A 15865-nucleotide genomic window follows, 5' to 3' on the forward strand; every position below is an offset into this window, starting at 1 on the left:
AACACTGAACCAGCCCTGCAACCTCTGCAGGGTACTCAAGCGTTCATGGGAGTATACCCATCCGGTCCACATGTGCTTTGTGGACCTGGAGAAGGCATCCAACTGTGTCCCTCTTGGTGCCCTGTAGGGGGTGCTCCAGGAGTACGGAGTCGGGGGCCCTTTACTAGGGGCCATCTGGTCTCTGTACAGGCGGAACAGGAGTTTTGTCCACATTGACGGCAGTAGGTCGGACCTGTTTCCGGGACATGTTGGACTCCGGCAGGGCTGCCCTTTGTGACCGTTCCTGTTCATAATATTTCTGGACAGGATTTCTAGACGCAGCCAAGGACGGAAAGGGCCGGAGGGGGACTGGTTTGGGGATCAGTGGATTTCTTTTTGCAGATGACTTGGTCCTGCTGGCCCCCTCTATGCAAGACCTACAACATGCACTTAGGGCTGGTCACAGCCAAACGGCTGGGATAAAGGTCAGCTCCTCCAAGTCCGAGGCCATCGTTCTCAACCGGGAAAAGGGTGGCTTGTCCTCTTCAGGTTGGAGGGAATTCCTGCCTCAAGTGGAAGAGTTCAAGTATCTTGGGGTCTTGTTCAAGAGTGAGGGGAGAATGGAATGGGAGATCGACAGACGGATTGGTGCGGCTGCTGCAGTAGGGATTACAGAGACAGCATATGATGCTGTGCTGGTTCGTTGTGGCAAAGACAGAGCTGAGCCGAATAGCAAAGCTCTCAATTTACCGGTCGGTCTACATTCCTACCCTCACCTACAATCATGATCTTTGGCTCATGACTGAAAGAATGAGATCCCTGATACAAGCGGCTGAAATAAGCTTCCTCCGTAGAATGGCCAGGCACTCCCTTAGAGATAAAGTGAGGAGTAGAGCCGATGCTCCTCCACATCGAGAGGAGTCAGTTGAGGCTCTGGTATCAAAATTGGGTGCCTCCTGGATGCTGTGTTCCAGGCACAGCCCACCAGGAGGAGGACCAGGGGATGGCCCAGGACAAGCTGGACGGACTGTGTCTCTCGGCTGGCCTGGGAGCGCCTTGGGCTCTTTGGGAGGACCTGGAGGAGGTGCCAGGGGAGGGGCAAGTCTGGTTGTCTCTACTGAGTCTGCTGCCCCGGAGACCCGGTTTCGGATAAAGCAGAATACAATGAGTATGAGTATAGTACAAGGGGACTAAACCTACATTCCACTCTGGTCTTGCAGCACTTTTTGCACCCCTCCATGTATGAGTATCCAGTGGAGGCAACATGCATATTCAAAGGTGAGAACTAATTCACTAATCACTTTGCTAAACGTATCCGGTAGTTTAGAAGCTTCTGATTTAAAAATGCAATATGTTCCCTAAAATTCAGAAACAGTTAGTTTGAATGTTAGCTCTGGCTACTCCAGCTTCCTCAAGCCGTCCAAAAACATGACTGTTAGGTTAATTGGTCTCTCTAAATTGCCCATAGGTTGAATGGGTGTGTGCATGTTTGTTTGCCCTGTGTTGCCCTTCGATGGATTGGCGACCTGTCCAGGGTGAACCCTGCCTGTCGCCCATAACCTGGTAGAGATAGGCACCAGCTCCCCAGCAACCCTGTACAGAAGAAGCGAGTATACACAGTGGAAGGACGGATGGTAGTTTAAAAACTAAGCTATATGTCTCCCGTCTGTTTTTTGGAGCTTTATTGGCCTCAACTCTGAAAAAGAGGAACAAAGACAGCAAAAGAAAAGGTGACATCAAAAACGACAGGATGACTTGAGCAAAAGAAACAGACAACAGTGAACCCACATCTCCACTCTCATCTGCAAATTCATGGACTACCATTGGAACTTTTATAATGGTAAGATTACACATTTAGCTACAATCTGTTCTCTCTGTTATGTGTTCTTTGTTTTTTTTCTCTTTTCCACAAGCTTCAGTAGACCAGGATCAACCACTGTTTTAGACTCCCTCTCTCACTGTGAAGGAGTCTAAAACAGTGGTCAGATACAGTAAAATCTCTCTCTCTCTCTGTGACATAACTGCGGTCCAATCTGCATTACATTTCATGTGTTGAATAAAACATTTCTCCTTTCTTTATCTTCTAGCAACCCTTTAATGAATTACTTGGATCAGCAGCAGGACCTGGACCAGTCTACTTTATTTTCAGAATTGTGTTCAGGACTCAGCACTCGTTCACGTTGGTTTTGTTTGGCTGTTCACAATATTTTAAACTGGCTGAAATTACTTATTATTTTTCCATCCATCCATACAATCTGGAAATTTCACATGACTAACTTGCAAAGCCTTGTTCTTATGCCTTTGGTTGACAAGCTTGTTTGGAAATTTTGACCCTTTGGCACATTTATTTTCCAGGTTATTTAACAGCTTGTATGAATTATAATGTTATTACCATGGGAGTTTTAAAATGGTGTCTGAATTAATAATGTTTTTGAATCAATTCTTGCCAGAGTAATTTTTACATTCAGGTTGCAATACTTTTTGATGTTTCTGTTAAAATATTTTCTTTTATTTTGATTCATTGTTGTGTGTTGGTTTCGAATTGACAATGAAGTAAAGTAATTTTATATATTGTTCTTTTATTTCCTTAAAATAACAACAGATATGGATATTTATTGCGAGTTTGTTAAATTAAGTTGAACTTTGGCATTCAACAGAAAGCAATAGCCATAGTATACAGTTTCAACTGAATTACTGTTGAAGTTACATTTTAGGAGGTGCTCTTAGGCTACTGTAAAATAAAATAACTTTTACTGTTCCAGAATTATATTATTATACTGTTGACACCTGTAACAGAATTACAGTAAAATTGTTATAAAATCACAGTACAATTGTAATAGAATTACAGTAAAAAATTTAATAAAATCTTTACAGGTTACTGTAAAGATTAAACTAACTGGCTGGAAAACCCTGTTGCCAGTACTTTACTGTATATTTTACAATTACTTTTTGTACAGGGTACACTTTCTCACCTAAAAGGTCTTTTTATTTTCATGAGTATTTACATTGTAGATTCTCACCAAAGGCAACAAAACTGTCAATGAACACACATTGAATTATATAGTAAACAGAAAATGTGAAATAACTCTTAAACTGTTTTATATTTTAGATTATTCCAAATAGTCACCATTTGCTTTTATTACTGGTTTGTTTTCTTGGCAATCTCTCCAGGAGCTTTATGAGGTAGTCACCTGAAATGGTTTTCCAAAGAGCCTAGAAAGAACTTCCCACGGGTTCATTGAGAGACAGCCAAAGGTTAATATTTTAGTCCTCACAGCAAAGGGTGGCTGGAGGCCATTCTCCCCTTACTCTTGAACAAGACCCCAAGATACTTGAACTCCTACACATGAGACCGGAACTCCCCTCCAACATGAAGAGGACAAGCCACCCTTTTCCGGTCGAGAACCATGGCCTTGGACTTGGAGGAGCTGATCTTCATCCCAGCTACTTCACACTCGGCTGCGAACCGCCCCTGCGCATGCTGTAAGTCTTGGCTAGAGGGGGCCAGCAAGACCACTTCCAATGTAAAAAGAAGAGACGAAATCCTCTGGCCTTGGCTGCGCCTAGAAGTCCTGTCCATAAAAGTTATGAACAGGACCGTTGACAAAGGGTAGCCCTGCCGGAGTCCAACATGCACCGGGAACAAGTCCGACTTAGTGCCGGCAATGTGGACCAAACTGCTGCTCCCCTTGTACAGAGAACGGACGGCCCCTAATAAAGGGCCCCCGACTCCATGCTCCTGAAGCAACCCCTACAGGGTACCACGAGGGGCACAGTCGAATGCCTTCTCCAGGTCCACAAAGCACATGTGGACCAGTTGGGCAAACTCCCATGAACCCTCAAGTACCCTGTAGAGGGTATAGAGCTGGTCCAGTGTTCCACAGCTGGGACAAAAACTACACTGCTCCTCCTGAAGCCGGGGTTCAACTGTCAGCCAGACTCTCCTCTCCAATACCCTGGCGTAGGCCTTACCAGGGAGGCTGAGGAGTGGGATCCCCCTGTAGTTGGAACACACCCTCCGGTCACCCTTCTTATGTAGGGGGACCACCACCCCAGTCGGCCAATCCAGAGGCACTGTCCCTGTCCACCACGCAATGTTGAAGAGGCGTGTCAACCATGACAGCCCACAACATCCAAAGCTTTTTAACCACCTCAGTGACTTCAGCCTGGGTGATGAAACAGCCCAACCCGAGTCCCCAGCCTCTGCTTCCACCAGGGAATGCGTGATGGCAGGATTGAGGAGATCCTCCAAGTACTCTTTCCACTCTTGCCTCTGCCACAGCTCGGGCCGCGGCACACTTGGCCTCACAGTACCCGTCAGCCGCCTAAGGAGTCCCACAAGCCAACCACAGCTGATAGGACTCCTTCAGCTTGAAAGCGTCCCTTACTGCCGTGTGCACCACCGGGTTCGGGAATGTCTGCCACGACAGGGACCGCAGAACTTACGAACAGCAGCATCAACAATAGATGCGGAGAACATGGTCCAGTTGGACCCTGTCTCCAACATCCCCCAAAATCTGGTCAAAGCCCTCCCGGAGATGGGAGTTGAACGTGCCTCGATTTTGTTGTCCTCATAAAGGTGTCTTGAACCGCTCTTTGTCTGACCTGTCACCTACAGCCTGTTTGACCGTACCAGTGTCAGGATCTGGGTTGTTTTTGTGTTTTTGTTCTTGCTACATGTGTTCATTTTCAGATGGTGCTGGAGCTCTCAGGTGTGCTGGGTGACACGTGCGACTTATTCCACTGATTACTCTGAGGAGTACTTAAGCAGGAGGCTGCCAGCACTTCGATGCCAGAGTGTTTACCATCAGTGGTACAAGCTCAAGCCAAACACTAAGTTTATGCTTTGTTCTTCGACCTCGTGTAACTTTGTGTATGCTCCTTTGCAGATTTAGAGAGCCTAAGCTTTGGATCTATGTCACTGTGTATTGACTACGTGTCCAGACGTTTCTCTGGATGATCAAGACTACCTATGTTATGTGGATTTCATATCCTATCTCCTGTCTTCGTTTGGATTCAGATCAAGCTGGCAGTTTCCTGCTCCCTTTGTCTCTTGGACCAAGCCATAAGTGTAATCTGTTCACCCTCCAACGTAAGCATCTGCACACCGAACTCATTCCTGTTCGCTCCGAGCTCACACAGGACAGCACCTAAGGAATCATCCACAGACTCACCTTCGACTAACCTGGATCCCGAATCTCTCTACCCCTGACCACAGCAACTTAGTAAGCAGAACTCTCGATCATATTAGTTTATTGTTTTTAGTTTCATTAACTTTTCGGTTCCCTGTTTTCACTGGTTTTCTTCCCCTCTTTCCATACAGTTGGAGTTTCGACCATTATGTTCCTGATTATCTTCTTTCAAATAAACAACCTTTTACCGATTTTGTTCTTCGGAGTGTTCTCTGAAAGTGTGTCAGATCTATTGCAAATACAATGACAACCAGGGGCATTTAAGCCCCAGGCGACATAGCCTTGAGGATCATTCATGTGAAGTGCCTTGAGACGACATGTGTTGTGAATTGACGCTATATAAATAAACTAAACTGAATCATTCGAGCACTCAAACCCTTCCACCATGTTAAGGTGGCGGTTCAAGGTTGAAGTAGTGTATCTGAATTTTTTTACCCTGAAATTAATGCTTCCTATCTTTATTAGTGAATTGTCACCTGTATTTATCAGTATTTTCATATTCAAAATCAAAATGTCATGTTTAAAAAATTACATTGAAATAAATGTAGTTTGTGAAAATACAAAGTTTAGAATTCTGTTGCTAAATTTTCAAGATGCCATATTCAACCACCAAAATTCAGCATCAAAATAGGACGTCTGAAATTCATGAAAACAGCTGAGATTCTAGATCAAGTCAAACCAATATCCAACCTCTTCATTAGGTCTTAATGTAAAACAAAACAAAATTGTGTCAGCGTTGCTGGAGATGATAGCTGACTAACAGAAACAGCTGGACAGATGAGTTACCAGCTGTTCACTTTATAGAAAACAGTTTTATATGAAACCCTGATAAAAATGCTGGATATTGATTCAACTTGATCTATAATCTATTGCTTTTCCCTGGGATCTTAGCTGTTTCAAATTGTATTTCAGACTGCATATTTCGACACTGAATTTTGCCAGTTGATTTTGACGGCTTGTTAGAATTTCTATTAGAATTATTTTATTAGACTTTTTTGAAACATGAAATTTTGATTCTGAATACGAAAATAGTGAAACATTGCTATTGAAACTTTGAAGCAGTAAATTCAGGGTAAAAGCAACTCAGGTATGCAGTTTCAATGCATTAATATTCACTGGTAACAATTCTATTTTATTTTTAATTCAAATCAGATGAAACAGATTTACGCTATAAATTTTGAGGATTATTATTATTTTTTAATTTATTTATTTCAAATTTATTGATGCACAAGAATGCACTTTTATTTTCATTGTATTTACATTTTTCAGATGTTTTTCTGTGCTTGCCTCTTCATGGGCAATAAAGTTCAATCTTAAGAAATCCTGTTTGCTTTTAGGTGTTTTTTTCCTAACTTGATATTAACTGTCATAAACTAGGGTGAAATATTTTTACATTGTTTAAAACGAATATTGATGTCAGAATTGAACTAACTAACTCTCAACTAAGGTATCTGCGATTGTCAAACACACGTAAGTCTTGTCTGATCAGCAAAATTAATTAGTTGTTTTGTGTCATTTTAAAATATAGTTGTACCCACCCCATTAAATTGGATCATCCACACTTAAATCAAACATGGGTGAATATGTTGAACTAACCTTTAAAAATTATGTTGGATTTACCTCTTGTAATTAAATAACAGTAACACCGACACATTATGTTGATTCGGCATGTTTACATTAATTTCACTCAACAAAACTTTCACTTGCTAAATGAGCATATTATAATTGGGTGGAAATACTTTCCATGAATGTTGTATGTTCACCCAACAAAATATTATTATGTTGGACTTACCCCTTGTGATTGAGTAATAATAAGACCAACACCATACACTGAGTTCGCTTCGTTCATCCTGGTCGGTGTTTACATCCCGCCGCAAGCTAACGTGCAGGTCGCACAGCGCATGCTCGCCGACCAGATACTGAATGTGGAGCGGACCAACCCGGACTCCTTAGTAATCGTCGTTGGTGACTTTAACAAAGGTAATCTGACCCACGAACTTCCCAAATATAGACAGTTTATAAAATGTCCGACCAGAGAGGACAACATTCTGGATCACTGTTACACCACCATCAGAGACGCTTATCACGCCGTCCCACGTGCTGCACTGGGCCAATCCGACCACATCATGGTCCACCTGATTCCTGCATACAGGCAGAAACTAAAGCTCTGCAAACCTGTTGTGAGGACGACAAGGGAGTGGAGCAGTGAGGCTGTGGAGAATCTCCAGGCGTATTTAGGCTGTACAGACTGGGATGTGTTCAGGACTACAACCAACAGTCTGGACGAGTACACAGAGACTGTGACTTCCTACATCTGCTTCTGTGAGGACAGCTGTGTACCATCATGCACCAGGGTGAGTTACAACAATGACAAACCCTGGTTCACAGCTAAACTCAGAAGGTTAAGACTGGATAAGGAAGAGGCCTTCAGGAGTGGGGACAAAGACATAGCCTCTCTGTATAAGTACAAGTTTGGCAAGGCAGTGAAAGAGGCCAAACGACTGTACTCTGAGAAGCTCCAAAACCAGTTCTCAGCCAACGACTCTGCGTCTGTCTGGAAAGGGCTCAAGCAAATCACCAACTACAAGCCGAAAGCCCCCCACTCCATCAACGACCGACGCCTCGCCAACGACCTGAACGAGTTCTACTGCCGCTTTGAAAGAGAAAGGGACAGTCCTGCAACCATCCCCCACGACGCCCCCCAACAGCTGCAGCCACAATCCACCACCCCCACCTCCCCAACCTCAAGAGGGGCCTTGGCACCTCCAACCCCCACCCTGACGTTCCCCCCCACCAGCCCCCTACCCACGCCGAGGACGGCTCTTTCCATCCAGGAGAGGGACGTCAACAAACTCTTCAGGAGACAGAACCCCCGGAAAGCTGCTGGTCCGGATTCTGTCTCACCAGCCAGCTTGAAGCACTGCGCTGATCAGCTGTCTCCAGTCTTCACAGACATTTTTAACACCTCACTGGAGACATGTCATGTGCCAGCCTGCTTCAAGTCCTCTACCATCGTCCCTGTTCCCAAGAAGCCAAGGACCACAGGGCTTAATGACTTCAGACCCGTCGCCCTGACCTCTGTGGTGATGAAGTCCTTTGAGCGCCTTGTGCTCTCACACCTAAAAGACATCATCGACCCCCTCCTGGATCCCCTGCAGTTTGCCTACAGAGCCAACAGGTCTGTAGATGATGCAGTCAACCTAGCCCTTTACTTCATCCTCTGGCACCTGGACTCCACAGGAACCTACGCCAGGATCCTGTCTGTGGATTTCAGCTCTGCCTTCAACACCATCGTCCCAGCTCTGCTACAGGAGAAGCTCTCCCATCACTGACTTCCTGTCTGACAGGAAGCAGCGCGTGAGGCTGGGGAAGCACGTCTTTGACTCCCTGACCATCAGCACCGGTTCCCCCCAAGGCTGTGTTCTCTCTCCTGTGCTCTTCTCCCTGTACACCAACAGCTGCACCTCCAGTCACCAGTCTGTCAAGCTTCTGAAGTTTGCGGACGACACCACCCTGATCGGACTCATCTCTGATGGTGACGAGTCTGCGTACAGATGGGAGGTGGACCATCTGTTGGACTGGTGCAGCCAGAACAACCTTGAGCTCAACGCTCTAAAGACAGTAGAGATGGTTGTGGACTTCAGGCAGAACCCAGCCCCACCTGCCCCCCATAACCCTCTGTGACTCCACAGAGTCCTGCGGCAGCTGAAGAAATTCAACCTGCCAAAGAGTATGATGGTGCCTTTCTACACAGCCATCATTGAGTCCATCCTCACCTCCTCCATCACCATCTGGTACGCCGCTGCTACAGCCAAGGATAAGGGCAGGCTGCAGCATGTCATTCGGTCTGCTGAGAAGGTGATTGGCTGCAGTCTACTGTCGCTCCAGGAACTGTACACCTCCAGGACCCTGAAGCGGGAATTCTGGCTGATCCCTCCCACCCTGGTCACAGACTCTTTGAGACTCTCCCCTCTGGCAGGTGGCTGCGGTCCATCCGGACCAAAACCTCACGCCACAAGAACAGTTTTTTCCCATCTGCCACCAGCCTGGTTAACAAAGCCCGGAAACCACCCTGACACTCTCCCTTTCTCACCCCCCCACCCCTTTTTTTGCTGACAGGACACCTGTAACCTGTAACTCTATGCGTTACATTAACGCTCAGCTTGGACTCCTGCTTTACTTGCACTGCCATACTTGCACAATGATCACCTGCACTGTTGTACTGCTCTGGCATCCTATAGTGCTCTACATTTACTTTCACTCACTTAAAACTGTGCACATATATTTATATTATATTGTAGATATGTTTATACTGTTTAATTTGTATTGTATTGCACCGACTACGCCAAAACAAATTCCTTGTATGTCCAAAAACGTACTTGGCAATAAAGCTTTTCTGATTCTGATTCTGATTCTTATTCTGATATGTTGAACCAGCATATTTACATTTATGTCACTTAATAAAACAATTTCTTGCTAAATTAGCGTATTATTACTGGGTGGAAATAATTTCCATAATTTTTTTATGTTCACCCAACAAATAATTTTTTGAGCGATATATAAAGCCTTTAATAATCAAGCTCCATCATACATCAGAGATCTGATTGTTCCATATGTTCCCAACTGAACACTCGCTTTCAGACTGCAGGTTTACTGGTGACTCCTAGGGTCACCTGTGTTTGTTTTTTGTGTGTATGCTCAATCTTCTCGAATCCTTAGTGGGTTGTGGCAGATGGACACTCAGACACTCACACTGACTCAGGTTCTGGTTCTGCTGGAGGTTTCGTCCTTTTAAAGAGGAGTTTTCCTTTGCTCAGTATGAGGGATTGCTGCAAAGTCAACAACATGATGCAAGCGAATGTCCACGGTGGCTACATGCACATCCATGAGCAGTGAATGCTGCAAGTCAATGACTCGATGCAATCTGCTGGGTTTCGTAAGATAGAAAACGTTTTAACCAATGTGAATACTATTCTTAACGTGACTTTATTGTTTGATAACTAGGATCAATTGGAATGTACAGTACAGACCAAAAGTTTGGACACACCTTCTCATTCAAAGAGTTTTCTTTATTTTCATGACTATGAATATTGTAGTTTCACACTGAAGGCATCAAAACTATGAATTAACACATGTGGAATTATATACTGAACAAAAAAGTGTGAAACAACTGAAAATATGTCTTATATTCTGGGTTCTTCAAAGTAGCCACCTTTTGCTTTGATTACTGCTCCACACACTCTTGGCATTCTGGTGATGAGCTTCAAGAGGTAGACACCTGAAATGGTTTTCCAACAGTCTTGAAGGAGTTCCCAGAGATGCTTAGCACTTGTTGGCCCTTTTGCCTTCACTCTGCAGTCCAGCTCACCCCAAACCATCTCGACTGGGTTCAGGTCCAGTTACTGTGGAGGCCAGGTCATCTGGCGCAGCACCCCGTCACTCTCCTTCTTGGTCAAATAGCCCTTACACAGCCTGGAGGTGTGTTTGGGGTCATTGTCCTGTTGAAAAATAAATGATGGTCCAACTAAACGCAAACTGGATGGAATAGCATGCCGCTGCAAGATGCTGTGGTAGCCATGCTGGTTCAGTATGCCTTCAATTTTGAATAAATCCCCAACAGTGTCACCAGCAAAGCACCCCGACACCATCACACCTCCTCCTCCATGCTTCACGGTGGGAACCAGGCATGTAGAGTCCATCCGTTCACCTCTTCTGCGCCGCACAAAGACATGGTGGTTGGAATCAAAGATCTCAAACTTGGACTCATCAGACCAAAGCACAGATTTCCACTGGTCTAATGTCCATTCTTTGTGTTCTTTAGCCCAAACAAGTCTCTTCTGTTTGTTGCCTGTCCTCAGCAGTGGTTTCCTAGCAGCTATTTTACCATGAAGGCCTGATTCACACAGTCTCCTCTTAACAGTTGTTCTAGAGATGTGTCTGCTGCTAGAACTCTGTATGACATTGACCTGTTCTCTAATCTGAGATGCTGTTAACCTGCGATTTCTGAGGCTGGTGACTCGGATGAACTTGTTGTCCGCAGCAGATGTGACTCTTGGTCTTCCTTTCCTGGGGCGGTCCTCATGTGAGCCAGTTTTTTTGTAGCGCTTGATGGTTTTTGCGACTGCACTTGGGGACACTTTCAAAGTTTTCCCAATTGTTCGGACTGACTGACCTTTATTTCTTAAAGTAATGAGGCCACTCGTTTTTCTTTACTTAGCTGCTTTTTTCTTGCCATAATACACATTCTAACAGTCTATTCAGTAGGACTATCAGCTGTGTACTGTATCCACCTCCTGCACAACACAACTGATGGTCCCAACCCCATTTATAAGGCTTGAAATCCCACTTTTTAAACCTGACAGGGCACACCTGTGAAGTGAAAACCATTTCAGGTGACTACCCCTTGAAGGTCATCAACAGAATACCAAGAGTGTGCGGAGCAGTAATCAAAGCAAAAGGTGGCTACTTTGAAGAACCTAGAATATAAGACATATTTTCAGTTGTTTCACACTTTTTGGTTCAGTATATAATTCCACATGTGTTAATTCATAGTTTTGATGCCTTCAGTGTGAAGCTACAATATTCATAGTCATGAAAATAAAGACAACTCTTTGAATGAGAAGGTGTGACAAAACATTTGGTCTGTACTGTATGGAGTTGACTTGGAATCTACAGGTCCTTCTCAAAATATTAGCATATTGTGATAAAGTTCATTATTTTCCATAATGTCATGATGAAAATTTAACATTCATATATTTTAGATTCATTGCACACTAACTGAAATATTTCAGGTATTTTATTGTCTTAATGCGGATGATTGTGGCATACAGCTCATGAAAACCCAAAATTCCTATCTCACAAAATTAGCATATTTCATCCGACCAATAAAATAAAAGTGTTTTTAATACAAAAAACGTCAACCTTCAAATAATCATGTACAGTTATGCACTCAATACTTGGTCGGGAATCCTTTTGCAGAAATGACTGCTTCAATGCGTTGTGGCATGGAGGCAATCAGCCTGTGGCACTGCTGAGGTCTTATGGAGGCCCAGGATGCTTCGATAGCAGCCTTTAGCTCATCCAGAGTGTTGGGTCTTGAGTCTCTCAACGTTCTCTTCACAATATCCCACAGATTCTCTATGGGGTTCAGGTCAGGAGAGTTGGCAGGCCAATTGAGCACGGTGATACCATGGTCAGTAAACCATTTACCAGTGGTTTTGGCACTGTGAGCAGGTGCCAGGTCGTGCTGAAAAATGAAATCTTCATCTCCATAAAGCTTTTCAGCAGATGGAAGCATGAAGTGCTCCAAAATCTCCTGATAGCTAGCTGCGTTGACCCTGCCCTTGATAAAACACAGTGGACCAACACCAGCAGCTGACACGGCACCCCAGACCATCACTGACTGTGGGTACTTGACACTGGACTTCTGGCATTTTGGCATTTCCTTCTCCCCAGTCTTCCTCCAGACTCTGGCACCTTGATTTCCGAATGACATGCAGAATTTGCTTTCATCCGAAAAAAGTACTTTGGACCACTGAGCAACAGTCCAGTGCTGCTTCTCTGTAGCCCAGGCCAGGCGCTTCTGCCGCTGTTTCTGGTTCAAAAGTGGCTTGACCTGGGGAATGCGGCACCTGTAGCCCATTTCCTGCACATGCCTGTGCACGGTGGCTCTGGATGTTTCTACTCCAGACTCAGTCCACTGCTTTCGCAGGTCCCCCAAGGTCTGGAATCGGCCCTTCTCCACAATCTTCCTCAGGGTCCGGTCACCTCTTCTCGTTGTGCAGCGTTTTCTGTCACACTTTTTCCTTCCCACAGACTTCCCACTGAGGTGCCTTGATACAGCACTCTAGGAACAGCCTATTTGTTCAGAAATTTATTTCTGTGTCTTACCCTCTTGCTTGAGGGTGTCAATAGTGGCCTTCTGGACAGCAGTCAGGTCGGCAGTCTTACCCATGATTGGGGTTTTGAGTGATGAACCAGGCTGGGAGTTTTAAAGGCCTCAGGAATCTTTTGCAGGTGTTTAGAGTTAACTCGTTGATTCAGATGATTAGGTTCATAGCTCGTTTAGAGACCCTTTTGATGATATGCTAATTTTGTGAGATAGGAATTTTGGGTTTTCATGAGCTGTATGCCAAAATCATCTGTATTAAGACAATAAAAGACCTGAAATATTTCAGTTAGTGTGCAATGAATCTAAAATATATGAATGTTAAATTTTCATCATGACATTATGGAAAATAATGAACTTTATCACAATATGCTAATATTTTGAGAAGGACCTGTATATGTATGATCTTTTTGTAGTGCCTTGAAATGTGTTGTTAATTGTTGCTATATAAATAAACAGATATTAATTAAATTGGCAGAGGCCTGGATAACTGAACAAAAGATCACTGTCATTGGAACAGCATGTACCTGTACCAGGATGGCTGCAAGAAAGCTGCCATTGAATCACATGCCTTGTTTTGCTCATAAAATGCAAACCACAACATTTTGCCTTGATTACAGTGGGGTTATTTTTGCTAACAAAGGGTGATGACATAGTAAGTTGATTTTATCATACGCCAGCCAATACATAGGAACTGCATCAGGAGCAAACAGCACTTGGGCAAGAAAAAAAAAAAAAAACTTATACAGAATTTTCACACAAGGTGAACTTCCATGCTGGATATAATCTCAAGTCTTTAAAAGACCAAGAGGCTGCCAAGGGTACACTTGACAGAGGCACAAACTACCTGAGTGGAGAAAATAGGAGAATCTATTTAACATCCTTGAACTATGCAGAACTATTTTATTAATAGGATTTATTGTTAGTTATCATGCATTTGGAAAGCTTTTTAAATTGACTGTTAATTGGTATAACTCCTTTCTCTTTGTTAAATTATTTACTACATATATGTGACTGAGGTCCTTGGAGGTTTAACTTACATCTCATGTTTTGTAGTGTTACCCTGTGCTTTGCCACATGGGCACCATGAAGATCTCTGATGAGGACTGAAACTACATATAAAGTTTTAAGACACCCTTCATGAAGGACCTATCTGACAAGCAATTTAAACTGAACCCTCAAATGCTTAAGGCCAGTATTTACCAAGAGGAGAGCATGGCATTGGATGACCAGCCTTGTGGCACTGCGGTAGGAAGAATCTAGCAGAGCTGGAATAACCCAAATTAGAATGTAAATAATCTCCAGGCGTATTTAGGCTGTACAGACTGGGATGTGTTCAGGACTACTACCAACAGTCTGGACGAGTACACAGAGGCTGTGACTTCCTACATCAGCTTCTGTGAGGACAGCTGTGTACCATCATGCACCAGGGTGAGTTACAACAATGATAAACCCTGGTTCACAGCCAAACTCAGAAGGTTAAGACTGGATAAGGAAGAGGCCTTCAGGAGTGGGGACAAAGACATATACAGAGAGGCTAAGTACAAGTTTGGCAAGGCAGTGAAAGAGGCCAAACGACTGTACTCTGAGAAGCTCCAAAACCAGTTCTCAGCCAACGACTCTGCGTCTGTCTGGAAAGGGCTCAGGCAAATCACCAACAACAAGCCGAAAGCCCCCCACTCCATCAACGACCGACGCCTCGCCAAAAACCTGAACGAGTTCTACTGCCACTTTCAAAGAGAAAGGGACAGTCCTGCAACCATCCCCCACGACACCCCCCAACAGCTGCAGCCACAATCCACCTCCCCAACCTCAAGAGGGGCCTTGGCAACACCAACCCCCACCCTGAAGTTCCCCCCCACCAGCCCCCTACCCACGCCGAGGACGGCTCTTTCCATCCAGGAGAGGGACGTCAACAAACTCTTCAGGAGACAGAACCCCCGGAAAGCTGCTGGTCCGGATTCTGTCTCACCAGCCAGCTTGAAGCACTGCGCTGATCAGCTGTCTCCAGTCTTCACAGACATTTTTAACACCTCAATGGAGACATGTCATGTGCCAGCCTGGTTCAAGTCCTCCACCATCGTCCCTGTTCCCAAGAAGCCAAGGACCACAGGGCTTAATGACCTCAGACCCGTCGCCCTGACCTCTGTAGTGATGAAGTCCTTTGAGCGCCTTGTGCTCTCACACCTAAAAGACATCATCGACCCCCTCCTGGATCCCCTGCAGTTTGCCTACAGAGCCAACAGGTCTGTAGATGATGCAGTCAACCTAGCCCTTCACTTCATCCTCTGGCACCTGGACTCCACAGGAACCTACGCCAGGATCCTGTTTGTGGATTTCAGCTCTGCCTTCAACACCATCGTCCCAGCTCTGCTACAGGAGAAGCTCTCCCAGCTGAGTGTGCCCAACTCCACCTGCAAGACTTCCTGTCTGACAGGAAGCAGCGCGTGAGGCTGGGGAAGCACGTCTCTGAGTCCCTGACCATCAGCACCGGTTCCCCGCAAGGCTGTGTTCTCTCTCCTGTGCTCTTCTCCCTGTACACCAACAGCTGCACCTCCAGTCACCAGTCTGTCAAGCTTCTGAAGTTTGCGGACGACACCACCCTGATCGGACTCATCTCTGATGGTGACGAGTCCGCGTACAGATGGGAGGTGGACCATCTGTTGGACTGGTGCAGCCAGAACAACCTTGAGCTCAACGCTCTAAAGACAGTAGAGATGGTTGTGGACTTCAGGCAGAACCCAGTCCCACCTGCCCCCATCACCCTCTGTGACTCCACAATTGACACTGTGGAATCTTTCCGCTT

The 15865-nt window shown here is 45.0% G+C and overlaps 1 protein-coding gene across 1 annotated transcript in view; it reads right to left on the reverse strand.

Moving 5' to 3' along the window:
* Nucleotides 1-1669: 1669 nt before the first annotated feature.
* LOC124880084 (forkhead box protein P1-like) overlaps nucleotides 1670-15865 on the reverse strand; it is a 66469-nt gene continuing 52273 nt past the window's right edge. Inside the window, exon 6 of the mRNA XM_047385026.1 lies at nucleotides 1670-1675. Coding sequence (XP_047240982.1) covers nucleotides 1670-1675 — 6 coding nt within the window. The remainder of the gene's footprint in view (nucleotides 1676-15865) is intronic.

This window comes from Girardinichthys multiradiatus, chromosome 1 (genome assembly GCF_021462225.1).
Source record: "Girardinichthys multiradiatus isolate DD_20200921_A chromosome 1, DD_fGirMul_XY1, whole genome shotgun sequence".
NCBI lineage: Eukaryota > Metazoa > Chordata > Actinopteri > Cyprinodontiformes > Goodeidae > Girardinichthys > Girardinichthys multiradiatus.